This window comes from Centroberyx affinis, unplaced genomic scaffold (genome assembly GCF_046629955.1).
Source record: "Centroberyx affinis isolate AG114_WGS23_722 - 3 ecotype Tasmania unplaced genomic scaffold, CSIRO-AGI_Caff_v1 ptg003048l_1, whole genome shotgun sequence".
In the NCBI taxonomy this organism is placed as follows: Eukaryota; Metazoa; Chordata; class Actinopteri; order Beryciformes; family Berycidae; genus Centroberyx; species Centroberyx affinis.
The window spans coordinates 73,689-89,739 of record NW_027281137.1 but is presented as its reverse complement, the minus strand read 5'-3'; the positions used below and the strand labels follow the sequence as shown (position 1 = coordinate 89,739).

General features: G+C 40.9%; 3 protein-coding genes across 5 annotated transcripts; 1 reads left to right on the top strand and 2 right to left on the bottom strand.

Moving 5' to 3' along the window:
* Positions 1 to 79: 79 nt before the first annotated feature.
* Positions 80 to 2,979, top strand: LOC139659228 (katanin-interacting protein-like; the record flags this gene model as incomplete). The annotated part of the gene is made up of 3 exons (XM_071537441.1): positions 80 to 240; positions 1,021 to 1,106; positions 1,255 to 2,979. Coding segments are annotated over 3 exons (306 nt in total), but the record flags the coding sequence as incomplete, so codon positions are not given.
* Positions 2,980 to 3,240: 261 nt separating this feature from the next.
* On the bottom strand, positions 3,241 to 6,900 carry LOC139659235 (cytochrome c oxidase subunit 6B1-like). Its single transcript, XM_071537451.1, has 4 exons — positions 6,793 to 6,900; positions 5,546 to 5,659; positions 4,498 to 4,598; positions 3,241 to 3,499 (listed from the first exon to the last, which is right to left on the bottom strand). The coding sequence occupies exons 2-4, from the start codon at positions 5,649 to 5,651 to the stop codon at positions 3,446 to 3,448; spliced, it is 261 nt and encodes an 86-aa protein (XP_071393552.1). The 5' UTR covers positions 5,652 to 5,659; positions 6,793 to 6,900; the 3' UTR covers positions 3,241 to 3,445.
* A 181-nt stretch (positions 6,901 to 7,081) lies between these two features.
* LOC139659233 (protein FAM234A-like) lies at positions 7,082 to 15,976 on the bottom strand. Of its 3 annotated transcripts, none has more exons than XM_071537448.1 (12): positions 15,896 to 15,976; positions 14,794 to 15,098; positions 14,604 to 14,714; positions 14,315 to 14,497; positions 12,412 to 12,536; positions 11,989 to 12,121; positions 11,366 to 11,498; positions 11,077 to 11,220; positions 10,513 to 10,594; positions 10,185 to 10,337; positions 9,963 to 10,062; positions 7,082 to 9,793 (listed from the first exon to the last, which is right to left on the bottom strand). In XM_071537448.1, the coding sequence occupies exons 2-12, from the start codon at positions 15,062 to 15,064 to the stop codon at positions 9,576 to 9,578; spliced, it is 1,653 nt and encodes a 550-aa protein (XP_071393549.1). In that variant the 5' UTR covers positions 15,065 to 15,098; positions 15,896 to 15,976; the 3' UTR covers positions 7,082 to 9,575. The 3 variants fall into 3 exon arrangements, with proteins under 3 accessions (XP_071393549.1, XP_071393550.1, XP_071393551.1); XM_071537449.1 differs by having other exon boundaries at positions 14,794 to 15,095; positions 15,896 to 15,956; XM_071537450.1 differs by lacking the exon at positions 15,896 to 15,976 and adding an exon at positions 15,404 to 15,442 and having other exon boundaries at positions 14,794 to 15,095.
* Between the last annotated feature and the right edge of the window lie 75 nt (positions 15,977 to 16,051).

Below are 16,051 nucleotides of genomic sequence, written 5' to 3'. Positions count from 1 at the left end.
TTTTACATTTGGACGTCAGGCATGCAAATCCTTGTTTCTGTGTGTGTGTGTGTGTGTGTGTGTGTGTGTGTGTGTGTAGCTGCTCGTGGACGACCTCCTGGTGTATAACGGCATCTTGGACAGTGTCAGCCATGTGGCACGAGGCATTCTGCCGACCTGTGACCCGGTGGTGCCGTACCACACCATCCTCTTCACTGACAACGCCTACATCGCCCACCGTGAGAGGAACACCGTCATCAGGTACCCGGGCATTTCAGGACACATGAGGCTTGATTCAGACATAGACACATGATTGGCTGCCTGGTTACATGGCTGACTGGTTGCACACGTTTTGCCTGTTGCAAAAAAAAAATACTGATTGCTCATTGGCCCTGCATCCTTTCTATATCTTGTCACGCATGTTGTCTTACATTTTTGGTACACATTGTAGACCCATGATAGGCTGAACCTCTGGTGAATCCTCTAAATCCTTACTGGATTTAGAGAGTCTTGGACATTGTGCATACAGCTCAAGAGTTTATTTTTTTCTCACTGGAAGTATCTCAATCCTATTTGGAGACAGTGGTTGATTGATATAGTGGGTTTGATAAACCCCATCACCCCAAATAGAGAGTTGTTTTGAACGGAGCTGTGCTCTTCTCCACTCCAGCCCCCGTGGCAGCAGACACCACCAACAGTGAGTAAGAGCCCTGAAAGCCCTGTGTCAGCACCCCCTTGTGGTCGATCCCTGTATTGAAGATTCCTCCAATGCCTCCGAATGTCCCCCAGCCATCCCACACCCTCACCCCACAGCTTGGCTCCCCCAATCTCTCCTCCCTCCCTTCCTTCCTCCTTCTTTATCTCTCTAGCTCCATCTTTGGTCTCAAGGCCTGGACCTGCTGGCTTCAAGCTTTGTTGTCAATCAGCCCTCCATTTTGTGTCGTTCCCTGTTCCAACTTTCCATAGGCGTGGCTAGATAGGTGTGGCAGCAGATTTACTAAAGTGTAACTGCTGTGTCTTCCCTTCCTTGTTGTGTTGCAGCAATTATGTGGAGGACCAGGATGTGAAGATGACCAATGAGAATCAGATAGTCCATCACAACAAGAAGAAGCAGACAGCAGATCCAGGTGAGCTAAACAATTTGTCCTGGATGGATGCTCAGAGTGCTTTTTTATGACTTATTAGTTTTAAAAGTGTAATGCGTCAATCAATAAAACAGTCTGAGTCTAATGTTCATTCATTAACTAAAAGCTTGTTTATTCTCCCTCACTGCAGCTCTTCGGCCTAAAACCTGCATGACTGACACTGGGAAGCATGGAAAGAGGAGGTACTGACTGACTGATGAGCAGACAGACATGGATGCAAGTCACACTGTTTGTACAAAGGGAGCAGAACTGTAGGGGCGGAGCTTTGACTTGTTTCAGCCCACTTTGTGGTGGGTGACCTCTGAGCCTTGAGCCTCCCTTACAAAAACAATCCGAAAACGCTCCAACAGCCACTTGCCATGGTTCAGAATTGCACCCTGGCGGTGAAATGCTTTTGGGTGACGAGGTCCCCCCCGAAGAGGACAGAGCTTGCACAGAACACAGTGGGTCTGCACACACCCACAGGATTCCACTTTCTGGTTGGATCGCTCCCCTGTCCCTCACGGTGTAGACCCACCCACAGATATATTATCCAGAACCCGTATCGTAGCCCCTGTCCTCCCTCCCACAGTGCCAGGGTAAACCTGTGAGGCTGCAGTCTATCAGCCCTATTATCGTGCCTAGTTCTAATCACTATATCTGTGGCTGCTACTTGTGACTTTTGTGCTGCGTACTTAAATGCTGCTTGTGGCGCGTAGATTCTGACAGATAAGCTCCAGGGCCACACGAGTACACTCTCTCGTCGAGATGTAGTCGATGCTACATTTATTGATGAGTTTTATCCACGTATGAGCCTAGCCGATTTATGATAGCCCCTAGCCTAATGGCTATGAAAACTGACTGACACACCCGGCAGTGTGCACCAACCAATCAGAATGCTATGCAGACAGTGCCAGACACTAATTTATATCTATCAATAATTTATATCTGTTGGCTAATACTGTATATTACAAAGCCTAATGGTTTTATTTGGAGCAAGTGGTTCCAAAGAGGTTTTCACCTTTTGGAGGATTTATATTAATGGCTAAAGTGTTACCCATGTAGTTGTATAAAGTACAATAGGCAGATTTTTGTACATTTTAGCTTGACTAAAATAAAGACTACAGCTGTACTAGGCTACATTGGCTATTCACAGACTCTACACTTCCTTTCGGGTGTATATTTGGCACTCCTAAATTAGGTATCAAAATATTTTTTCCAAGTACAACTTTTTCTTCTCAGCATCAGGTAGAAAGACTTGTTTGCTATCCAAGTGACCTTTATTGAAGTTGCTATAGAGGATTGATTTTTGGAGACAAACATTTCTTGAAGCTGTAAAGCAGTTTCAATAATTTGGATGGAAATCGAAAGGATAAATTTACCAGTTTTGTTTGGATTTTGAGTAGCTAACAGGCAACTTCTAATATGCAAACACTGTTGACATACCTCAAATGGAGAATTATCTTTAAAAAGGGATGAAATCTGGTTCTACCTTCACTATAATACTTAGTAGTTGGTGTTGTACAAGCTATATTCTGTATTATTTTGTTGCATGGGACAGTCTCCTCAGCATCGGCTGAGGTTACCAACTAAAAATGTTAGACATTTGTGTTTTGAGAAGATTTACTGCTTCATTGAGCCACAATATAACCTATTTCATACTCTTTAAGTCCTTGCATATGACAGGAGGAATCTAATTGTATATGAAATGCAGTTTTATGTATTTAATTTCAATATGTCTGACAGCAACAATAGTCATTACTCCGTATCTCAGTCCCGCTCCGTGTGGTGGTGGCTATTATTGTACGTTTGACATTCTGTGTTTAAAATATTTAATTATTTTTCTAATCTTGTTTAAATATGTGTATATTTGATGTAGGTATATTTGAATAAATAAAAGAAAGTTTCTGAAAAAGATGAACTCTTACTTGTTGGTTTACATTTCTAGTCATTTTTTTAACTGTAAGCCCGGTGCTTTAGGCCTGTATGTTCAGACTTGAGGTTTTATGTCCTCAGTTGAGATATATTTCGAATGATACCAACAGAAATGATCTCCTCATAATATAAATGCATAAACTTTATCCAGCTCAACTACCCAATGTTGAGAGAAAAAGACAAGGGATGCTTGATCTCCATAAACTTTGCCTGAGACATTTTAATGCAGAATCTGCAGTACAATTCTAGTCTTTTTAAAGGAATGATGATTCAGCTGCTTTGTGCTCTGATTCCAGAGCAGCAGTAGAGGAAAGGTAGTGGAGGAGCTTCCTGCTCCGACCACTTATACAAACATTTAGCAGTAGAGATCAAGTCTTTGGAGACCAACAGCTTTGGAGACGGCAGTGTTAGATTTTTCCTGGGAAGGTCCCCTCCTCTCTCTGGTCGTCCCATTTCTGGACCTGAGGGGCAGAAATGCAGAGGAAAACATTTTGAAATCCGAATATTATTAGTCACTGTTAGCTATTTTCTTGAATGTTCATATTTGTTTGGTTTATTCCAGCTGATTTGCTTAAAGAGACACTGTCACTTTAAGAATTATTTAATATAGGTCACTAAAATGTAATTCCTAAAGGCTCAGAAAGTGTCAAAAAAAAGCTTTGAAGGGAAAAATTAAGTTATTGTATCTTGTCCTTAAGGAAACTTATTGACATGCAATTGAAGAATTTAATTAAAAAACGCTATATATCTATTATGAAATTCATTTGCCAATATGTCAATATCCTCAACAGTGTTAGTATTTTGGAAGAAAAGATCTTTGGTTGGCTAATAACTTCAATAGACAATAAAATATGCTTTTATACCAGCAATCATCTTTAAGAGAAGGGGGATTGTCCCAATGTGGAATGAAACTCTTTAATTGAATCTTCCCCACTGAACCTTGTATTTATGGTAATGAGAAACAGGTGACGCCCTATTATACCCTTTTTAAGAGCCTGTATTGTGGAACAGACCACACATCATGCAATGCCCACTGATATATAAAGGATATGAAGGAAACAGTGTATATCTGTTTTGGAAATCAAAACGTTACCCGAAACTCAGCAGTAAATATTTCAAAAACATGGATGATTTTATTGTTAATAATAAACTATTGTATGAGCACGCATCTTAAAATGACTCAGAGCTTCAAAATAACCCATATTAGGCTTTATTACTTTCATGCCAACAATCCTTTGGTCAGAGAGAGCATTCATTTATTCCAAAGGGGAATCTCTCATTTTGGAATGAAACTCTCGATGTTGTTTTGATTCTCAGGAAGACTCAGGAATGTTTGGACCGATAAGGTTGTTTTGACCTCAGCTGAACAAACTCAGCCCACATTTACATTTTACTATTAAAGTGACTGTCTCTGTCTTTTTGGAAAACAATGCAAAGTTCAGAAGCGTAACATATTTACCCAGGACATGGGGCAGAGTGACTTGTAGACCCTCTTGTACCAGTCGCAGGGGGCGGTGTCCACTCCCTTGGCGTCCAGGGCTTTTTGGCAGCGGTGATAGTCTGAAAATAGAGCAACAACAATGGATATGAAAACAGTCCATGACCTCCGTCCATGAGTCAAGCGGAAGGGTCTTGTCACTTCTTAAGAAATCTCCTCAGATTGGATTATATCCAGCTCAGGGGTCAGAGGTCAACACCTTCAAAGATCTTAGGAGAGCTGACAGATTTATAAACTGCAACAAGTTTTCCCTGGCTTGAAGCATTATGGCATAATAATATCTAGTTAATATTATTTGATTATATAGTCTAGTCATGTTTATTTATATAGCACTTTATCATAAGCATGTCTCAAAGGGCTTTACGTGCTATTATATCAATCAATTAGTCGATTACTAGAAAATTTGATCGATCATAATTTTGATAATTGAGTAATCATTTTAGTTAAGTAAAAATACCAAACATTTGCTGGTTGCAGCCTCACAAATACTGAGATTTGCTGCTTTTCTCTGTTTCATATCATTATAAAATGACTTTGGGTGTCTTTTTTTTGGCTGCTGGTCAGACTAAGTCAGCAGTTTTAAGACTTTGAGCTGTGGTAACTTGTGATGGGCATTTGTCATTATTTTTAACATTTTATAGACTAACTGATTAATCGTAAAAAAAATTGATTGATTAATCGATAATGACAATAATCATTAGTTGCAGCCCTAAAATACATACATCACTAAGTACCATACTACATCATATACACACTGCAAATACATCATATAGCCTACTATCATATACCATAGTGCACACTAACACACCCACCTGCCTAGTTAAATAAAGGTTAATTAAAAAAAATAGAGTCTTTAATTCACCTGACCTGCATATTTTAGATTATTATTCATATCTAGTAAACACAGCATCTCTTTATGGTTTTTAACTTTTCTCTCTTCATTTCCAAATATGAGAATATCACATGAAGGGAACCAGCTGAATGCCTTGACCTTGACGCGCAGTCTTACCCAGGTAATTGGACCAGCAGTTCCTGGTCTGGTTCTGGTTGGGGAATCTGGCGTCAAAGGGAGCAGTGCGGTACTTCTCCAGTTTGGCTTTAATGTCTTCAGCCATTTTCACTTCTGTCAACAGAATATCATTAGATGACGATGGGATGGGATGCAAGAAAAAAAAGAGATCCCACTGGGCTCTACACGTGATTTCAACGTCATGTCTGTGCTTTATCTCTCATATAGCCCATGACCTTCTTGGCAATGTAGAGCCCAGTTTTAGACAAGTAGTAAATACATTAAACAATGCATAAACAGCTGTAAATATCAAATATATGCACCAAATAAGTCCATGTGTACAAGATAGTGCCTTATTTTTGTCATATACTCCAGAAGATAGTCTAAGACGCAGACGTCTACTTTCACTTTTAGCCTGGACGTCTGTAACAATTTCGACGTTTTATAAACGGTTATTCAATGAAAAATTGCTCAGTAGAAGGTTTCTGTCACCCAGACACAAACTGAAGCGGCAATTACCAGGAGATTTAATTCAACAGAACCATAATGTGTCAAATGCATGTTTACCATACAGACCGACATAACTTCACTTAGCTCCATGTGCCTATAGATGACCTATATGCAGGTGTCAGGACTGACTTTACCGTTATAGCAATAGCAAATGTCTGAAAATGAGCACGGGCGAGAGGCTTAGAGGAGGATTATTTTAGGGTGTTTAGGGGTGCTGGGAGAATGCGGCACTTTGGAGATGTTTCTAGAAATGTAGGGCATGCGTTTTTTGTTTTTTTGGGTTTTTTTTTTTTACCCCTATTCAACAAAGCTTATTCCACAGAATAACACCAGTCTGGATGCAAAAATAAGCGACTGATCGTTTTCAATTTTCATATTATTTTTTATCAGTTTCAGTTTTTTATTCGGTATTGAATATCAATAGCCTGTTGTCACCAGACCTTTAAGAGCATTTCCTCCTTACATAGCTTAGTTAATGTTTCTTATTCTTACAAATATTCGCCTCCTAGCCTATTTTATTTCAACAATGTGATAAATTATTAACATTACAAAGTGAAATATAGCTTATTGGAATAATTAAAAATTCTATATGCGCTAGTGAAATTAAGTAGGCTAATTTTCATCCGAGTCGAGCCTTATTTGGAGAAGTATTGTTTCATAATGCTGCTTAGCCTTTAAATAACAGTGATGCTGTATTAAAGCAAATAGGAAAATAAATGCATTAGGCTAAGTGTTACCTTTGCAGCAGGTCCTGTCTGACTCAAAGTGACTTTTACACCGGGCGGTGAAAGTGTCGCGTTCCTCAGATAAGCAGTGTGCGCCCCGCGCGCCCCGGTCTGAAGATATTGTAGTATCAGTGCGTGCGGTCCCGTCATCTCAGTATGGCGGCTGCAGGTCACATTGGAATGACTGCCAGATATTCTCACAGGTTTAATTTAAGGATGAGTGATGGGGGGAGGATACAGAAACCAGCGTGATGCTTTGGAAATACCACAAGAGTTTGGGAGTGTTTTGAAATGTTTAATGTCATGTTTCGCACACAGCAATGCACTTTTATATTCAAGGCGGAAGTATTCTGCCCTCCAGTATTTCTGTTAATCATTAACAGCCCGTAGCCAACAATTTCATACGCAATATGAAAGGTATCCCAGGAGATTTTGGGGATTTACATACATCATTCAAAAGCTCTAGCACGTATTTTTCTTAGATTACATATCTGCATTCAACTGAGGAAATTCCAAGTAAAAACAGGGCAAATTCTCACCTTGTCTAACCTAAGCCAGGAACTCACTCACTCTCTCTAGGAACAGCAGCTGCGGGTCATTTGGAAGCGCAAGAGAAAATAGGCGCGCATCATGGAGACTGCGGGGTCCTGCCAGGTTTATAGAGGGGGGGTAGAAGAGCACAATCCACACTAATCTGGTTGGTTGGATATATTGTGCTCTCTTAAACTGAGATTGAATGGGGAACATCATGGGTAGTCGTTCTATTTGAGTACAAAAGCTGCATTCTGACTTAAAAAAAAATAAAATAAAAACCTGTCTGAACATAGTCACATGGAGTAAAGGTATTCTGGCCACGGACTGCATTGCTCTACATTAATGCCACAATCTCACTTTCCTAATAATCGCTCAGCCTGTTTGTACATCCAAGGCAAATATGCGTCCGTCCAGTTATTTTCTCCATAAACCTAAAAAAAAAAACACACTGAGCGTCCCGTTTGTCGCACATTTTTGCGCCCGCTGCTCCTCTCCCCTCCCTAGAAACATGAACGCCTCCAGCCTTATTGCTCGTCCATGCCGTATACGGTCTTCCTAAAACATCAGGTTCGGGACGGGGTCTATAGGATCCGATTACTTCCATTCTCGAAATTATTTCCTATAGGAGTAGGTACAGCGTGTCAAGCCCTATCAGCCGTTGCGCGTCACGGTGAGCGGATCACGCCCCGCGGCTGCTGACATGCGGTGAGTAAACTGAACCGTGAACCATGAGGTACGTGACCGAGGGCCAGTACTCAGCATAAGCGCGAGACTCTCTGCGCATGCCAGCAGGACGTAGCCCGATATATTATACACATGTGCATTTAGTGAGTATAGATACTATAACACAACAAGGCAGCAAGAGGTCACCATAAATTAATTAATTAATTAACACCCTGTGTGATTGACTTAAAGTCCACTCATTTGTCATAAGCATGTGTACTGAATCTACAAAATTTTCACACTTTCCCTTATTAAAACTCTACCAATCACAAAGAGGGAGATGTAGATTAAGAGAACCGGAGGAGTTACAAGGATTTTTTATATGATATGTGGATTCTGCAATTCAATATCAGGAAGATGTCCCTACTATTTTATACATTTGGTGTATTTGCTCCCATAATCAATGGAATTAAATGAAACTAGTTATTCTAAAATAGTTTAATATTGCTCAAATTCAAACAGATGTCAAGTCAAATCAGAAAAAGAAGACGGCTCCAATGAGGGCTTGTTCCACAGGTTCAATATATTAATGTATGGAAAAAAATAAAAAACCTCATCACCACTAACTTTAAAAGGCATAAATGTTCAAGAATTGGGGAAAAGAACAGCAAACCTCCTTTACCGTAGACCTGCAGGAATAGCCCAGTATTTTCTTGAAACTTTGAAACTCAGTGTTGAACACCTCAAAGGAAGTCTGCAGTTCTGTCTGTGTGCGTTAAAGGCGTCACTAGTTACAGCATCATGGATTAAGGAAATACCCCCTAATGGACACAAATGTCACACGATTGTCATCTACAGTACCTTGACTACAAGACTACCTTGTCAACACCTTTGGAAGCAGGATCCTTTACAAAAAATATTTACATCAAGCACAGAGTTGAATACTTTGGGGATCTGTGGGGCTTCAACTGTCGTATGTCAACAACTATGTTTTACTCTAGTTTCATAGAATTAAAGCAAGTTTACCAGAAAATCCACCCAAGGAAAACCATATCCCTCTTGTGTACCCATGCTTTAAGGCTATTGTAAATGCATAGGGAACTATGACCTTTTCTATTGGCATGCTTTTGCATCTTTTAAAGCATAGTGCAACAATCAGTTGCATAGATTCAATCATAATCCAGCTGAGAGAGACTGTACAGTAAGAAAAGAGAGCATTGCATTGATGCTTGAAAGTGCTAGGAAACAATACAGCAAGTCATGTCCTCTTGATGGATTTCTCAGCAGGAGAGCAACAGTCTGTGTGGTGTGATTGTCGGGAAACAGTAGCTTTACGGACAGCAGATGAGGTTGACCTAAAGACAGTATGCATCCGATCAGGTCTGAGGACAGTTTATGCCTAGTTTGTCCAATGGTGACTTGTGGGAAAATCCCATCAAATCAAGTCAACCTAGGCGCACTAAACATTAAGGAATTTGTTTGGTTGTCAGCATATTGTAAGGTAGTGATAGCTAGTGTGCGCACTTTGGTTGTTAAAGTCAAGTTAAGCAACTGTACAGTCAGCTGTGCCAAATGGTTACATTTCACAACTGGTCCCATCACTCATCACTGAAGCGGAGTCGGTTGAAGGCCTCTTTGATGTCGTCGTTGGATTCTGAACCGGTGCCGGTGCCGGTGCCGATGCGGAGAACCCTGCTGGTCGGGACGTCCTGCTTCAGCTTTCGCTTGCTGAGGGTCACCGTGCCTTTAGCTCCCTCGCCCCATGGGCCTGTCAGCAGGATGTAACAAGCATGGCGCCCGCGCTCCAACAACGTGGCTAAGAGGAGGACACACACACAGAGATGGAAAGTTTAATTCACCCAAGTGACATCCCCCTAAACAGTGATTCACACCACTGACTTGTTGCACTCTTGTCTACCCAAATTAATATAAAGTTTTAGGGATTTTTTGGAGCGTATGAAATTCAGAAGAGAACAAAAAAACACCTTTAAATGTAATGATGTGTTCCAGGACATTGGTTGACTCTAGGAGAACTTCAGAATAGTGAGGATGCAGCATGTATGAACGACGGTCACCAGCTGGTATCTGAAATAAAAAATTCATTTAAATCAGCATTTCTAGCATCTCTCATTATGATGTAAAATGCTGAAAGCCAAATAACACGTAAATGTGTTATATGCATCTTCTCATACAGGCAGTGTACTCACAGAAGAGTTTGTCTCTGAGGGCAGCATGCCCCAGAACATGAAGACGGAGAAGGAGTTGATGGTGTTGACTGAGGCGGGTCGGGGTGAGTTGGGACTGGCCAACAAGTTGACTTCCCACAGCACACCGCCCGACTTCCCATCCAGAATCCTTATCTAAATACAAGACACACAGCGGCAAATGCATATTCAAGTCGATATCACAATACAAGAGAAGCAGGGCAAAGAAAACAATGAAATTAGGTTGTTTTTTTAGTTATTGGAAGGATTTCTGATTACAGAGTGAGTTTTGGTATCACAGTAGTGTTTGTCCAGTTGTGACCCGACTCACCCTCTTTGTGTTGTTGCCGATATCCTCCTCAATCACTACATCAAGTGTACCATCTTTGTTAAAGTGACCAAAGGAGGGCTCGCTGAATGAATGAGAAGATACGTAGATGAGAAGATGTATTTGACTCAAAGAGCCTGGTTACAATCACAGAGTATGATATTGTGTGTTAGAGGTGCATTAAGTAAGACTTTTACTGTCCCATAGCACAAATGACCATAATATATCTACAAGGGTTTAATGAGTTTGTTGATCAATACCAATGACTCAATGATTACTTCGCCAGGCCTAGGATTGAGCGACCATAGCTGCACACATTTCGTTCTCAAACCAAAAAAGCAAATGACAAAGCAGTATCATTTTACTCTAATTAGCTAGCCTACTAGTTCCATTGTAAAAAATATGACTTGATTATTCCTGTCCATTAGAGGCTGCCGTAAGCTGTGCCAGAGACCCAGTGATGATGTTGCAATTCCTTAGTCGCTCGTAGAAGTCCTTACTTAATGCTCCTTTAAATATTAATTTGCATGTGGAGGGAAAGAGCTCCATCAGAAATCGGCAGAATACCTGTGGACTGTGCTGGTGTTGAATCTCCACAGTATTTGCAAACTGTTTCCATCCACTAACACCACCTCCTGTCCAGTCACCAGCAGCAGGTTGGCTGGCTCATCTGTTTTCCCTGTAGGTAGCACCTGTCTCACTGAGTCAGACCTACAGAGGAGAAAAAAAAACATTATTGACACAAGTCTCTGGCTGAAGCCACCATGATTACTAGTTATTCAGTGAAATCTGTGTTTCAGACCTGGTTGCAGTTTAAGTCATAACTAATAGGTTGATGTATTTGTCTGCTTCTTACTCATAGATAGGTACGAGGTCAGAGGTGGCGCTGGCTTTGCTCTCCCAGTGTTTATCCTTCTTGAGGCCGACTTCGATCCCTGCTTTAGCCTTGGCAGCAATCTTCCAAAGCGACAGTCCATACAAGCCAGTGTCTGTGAATGAAATGCAGGATAACTCACTACTGCCATCAACTGTATACAGATATTGATACACAATGGCTGTACTGGAGCTTGAAATCAATATACTTTTCCCAGCTCCAATATCAACACTGGAAAACCAAACCCACAACATGTCACACTGAATCAATGCAAACTGGGGATACACAATTGTTACCATGGTAAAGTACTTATTTACTGTGGGAACAGTGTAAAGCAAGGTTATTATTGTAAAATAAAACTAAAATGAAAACTAGGTGTTAAAAATATTGTAAACTGAAATTAAAAAAAAAACAAGACTGTGAAAAAACTACAACTGAGCTAACTAACTTGTTGATAAATATATGTTAAATGTTTTAAGTTTTTGTCTTTTTGTTTATGTGCAGGGTAAAAAGAAAATGAACTTCGGGTGGAGAAATGTTTGGCTATTTTTACAGACACAACACAAACTACAGCACACAATTGCGATCTGATGTCAGATACAAACCTTTCTGAAGCAGTACATAGTGAGAACCTTTGTTGGTGTAATGGAGGAGATGTTTAGTTGTCTCTGCTGAGTCAAGAACCACCTCAGAACCGATCTGGACGCCTGTGTTCCCCGACAGAAATACCAGCTGAGTCTGCAGACATGACGAGAGACATTTATATTGGGTGAATTCTGTTCTGCTGCTACACTGACAAATGATCACATTGGCAAAGATTTTCATTTGCATATTTTAGCCCTACTAGAGCTCATTATTACCAAAGAACTAGAATTAAAATGCTTAAATACTGAATACTTCCAAAGAGGCCTTGCAAAGAGCCCTAGATAACACTGTGAAAGAGTCACACTACAATGTAACTTAATCCTTGCACTGTAAGATACTAGAAAATAAATGTAGCTGTAATAATTGACATCATTGGTGTTTACCTGTGTGGTGCCAGATGCCACTAGAGCCACATCACTGACCCTGTCCCCATCCAGATCTGGGACACTAAGAACAGGCAGAGTGCTGCGCAAATTAGGGGGATGAGGCTGCTTCCACCTGACAACGCCTATAGAAACACAGACAGCACAACAGGACACTGAATTTGGCTGAGTTTATTTAATCATAAAGGTCCCATATTGTACAAAACTGCTTTTTCCTTGCCCTTCCACATGTAAGCATTTTGTCATCGTATCTAATGGCCGAGAATAAGTGAAATCGGAAATTCCTCCCATTTTGCCACAGTTTCCTTAATTAAGAATCATGTGATTCTACAAGCCATTTTGATTTAGAGGCCTTAGTGACATCACTCAGACCGACAGGGTGAGTAACCACTCCCACTCACCGAGTCTCATTTTCTAGATTTTCTCATCAGAGCCAAAAAGCCCGACCCTCCGATGAAGCAGCCAATCAGAGCAGTGGTTCATTAGCATAAAATCAATGCCTACAGCAAGCAGCCTGTTCTTTACAATAGAGACACTGAAGCTGGAACAGAGCCTGGATTTAGGTGGGAGGATTTTGCTATACACTTCACAAATGGTTTTTAAAGGCCACAGGGAACTGTGTTAAATTGCTGAAAAAAAAATTAAAATATGGGACCTTAAAAGTAGGTAAAACTTCAGCAAACAATTGGAGTTCCTTATCTTGACGGTCAAAGACAAACAAATGAAACAAAGGCAGCCTGTGAAATGCAGGACAACTCTACTGGAACAATATGGCATACATTTAATATGGTGCATGCACAAAGCACACCATAAATCATTTCAGGAAAGCTTTCCTGGAGCCTTTATCTACCCTTTAAGTAGATTTGACAATTTAAAAAGCCTTGTGCATCAGGTCCTGCTGGAATCGGGCTTTTTGTATATAATTTAGATACTCAAGGATGACACAAAAGGGCTGTAGGCAATAGCTTATTTCCTTTATGTTCACAATGATTTATATCCCTGCTATACCTCTACTTGATAGTTAGTTAGACGTACAGTTAAGATACTGCACAGCATTGTATATTTTGGTGTCTACTAAAATATGTTGTTATCCTTTACTTTCAGTTAAATATGTATGCTAATGCTGACTCACTGTTGTAAACAGAACAAGAACGAGCCTCCTTCATGCACTACATTATCACCTTTCTGCTCCAGTTATTTGGTTTATGATTATTACGTTAAGGGATTTTCTAAATAGCCTTCTCAGACACTGAAAATTCATAATTCATATGATATGGACCAACAGTTTTGAGAAAATGTAAAAACAAATACATCTCACTGTTCACTCCCTCAGTACCATCTTATACAACTGTGTTGTGAACAGTTAATAATTCAGATGGGACCAGCAGCCCTAAAACATTGTTGAAGCTGTTCAGGGGTAACTTATTGCCAAACCTGACATTTTCACGTTTTTTTCATTTAATGTAAAAAACAAAAGTTACAAAACATTAAAAGTGCTTTGTGTTGCTTTGAAGAGGTAATTTACAAATTAGAGGTGTTTTTACCACAGTGCCTACTCAATAGCCTCTCACAAAGTGAAAGCTTCCCCACCCACAGGATTTGAAAATCACTAGAGACCCATTACTTTGTTAAATTGTACTGAGGCTGGCAGCATTTATGCATGGTGATATATGTGATATGTTTCACTGGAAAGGGAGGAAGTTGTCACATCTAAAAATTACAGATGGACGAAAAGAACTGAATTCATTACTTGCCATGTAGAAAATAGTTTCACTATTATTGTTGGTGTTATGAATACATACATTTGAATGATGTATTGCAACATTATAAACACTTGGAAATGGAAATGTGGTGGAATCATTTGCAGAATACATAACAGGGCGAGGTGGAAGGAGTCACTAACCAGTGTATTTGTCGATGGCTGTAAGCTGATCAGAGTGGGACAGCAGACAGTCCCAGTCCCTCTCTCTCTCTCTTTCCAGACCGCACTGGGCCCAGTGGAACTCTGGGTGCAGTGGACGCTCCCACAGGGTTTCTCCATCTGTCCCATCCACTGCAAACACAAACACACACGGCGACGGCAGACCTGGAATACACACATGGTGGACCCGAATTACACACAACAACCTTAATACACAACGAATTATTCGGTCTGCAATCCAACTCTGGATCAATACATTATATTTTCATACCCGCATTAGCACATGTATTATTCTGACTGCCTTCCTCGTCCTTGAGGACAAACAGGACATCCATCACCTTGTCTTTATTTGCATCTTCGATGGCTAGAAAATCATAGGTGGCTGTAGTGGAGAAGGAGAGAGTAGTTAGTCCCTCAGTTAAATCACTAGCAAGCAGAGCAAAGCACAGAGTTGTCCTCACCTGCTTGGGGGAAAGTCCTGTTCCAGGCACTGAGATACTGTGGTCTGACGGGACAGGGGATGATGAAGGAGAAGGCAAACACTATGGTGAGGCAGAGGAACAGGGAGAAAAAGAAGACTGCAGTTCGCCAGTGGGACATTTTGCCAAAACCCAAGCTTTCCTTACAGCTCTTCTTCTTGAGCTCTGTGGGTGACGGTGCTGTTCCACTCTCAACCCCATCCTCTCCCCTCTTCAGAGGGTCTCCCTCTGTGGCATGGTCAGTGGCCTCCATTGTCGCCTCAATGCATTACCAGCTTAAGGACCTGCTTGACATGAAAAGGATGAAGCATGGAGCTTACAGCAAGGCATGAACTAGATACAATGCTGATCCTACACTCTGAATAAATACTTCAATGGCAGAACTCTACAAATTTCTAATCCTCAGGGAACAAACCCAGCATGATACAGCATGATACATCTGTTCTGTTGTAAACCACAAACCAGCATGTGCCACAGTTGCCTGCGATGATCATAGAGCTACAAACAAAGCTTATTGGCACTCATAGATATACATGAAAAAAATAATGAAGGCAGCAGTGCCTGTAAGTCCAGCTATTTCTGCTGCACCAACCTTTGTGGGTGTGAGCCTATTCAGACGTGCCAGCACTGACTCCAGAGATTTCTCAACAGAACAACAACAAACCCATGACGAATATTCATGTCGCAGCAAACCCTATTATTTGCTCTGTAGCCAGAGGCACACTACTCCATTCGGAGACGTTCAAGATAGTAGTGCCCTCTATGTAACAACTACGTGCCGACGATATCTGCTATTAAATGACTTGTATTTGAGATTTTACCCTGCACTTCCTTGCTAACTAATGTGGAAGTTTTACAGCTGAGATCCTGCCTGTCCTCTGGCTAACTTTGTGTTGGATAACCACATAACCTACGTTAGCTAACGTTCATTTGGTGACTTAACAGTTAATAGCTGGTTAATTTACTTAACTTGTTGAACAGAGACCAGTCAGCTCAACAGCACGAATACGGACTATCGCCAAAAGCCCCACCATCTGAGCTCTAACGAAGAATTTACACTGACTTCAGAAAAGTTTTTTCTTACTTTATTCTCCACTGCCGTCTTTTGTAGCTAGCTGGTGTAGCTAACTAGTACCAGGCCTGACTGAAACTGTCAACCTCAGCTGCGTAAACAAATCACAAGCAGGACAGGTCAGCCCACTTTCGGGTTCAAGTGGATGTGATTGGTTCATTCAGTGGT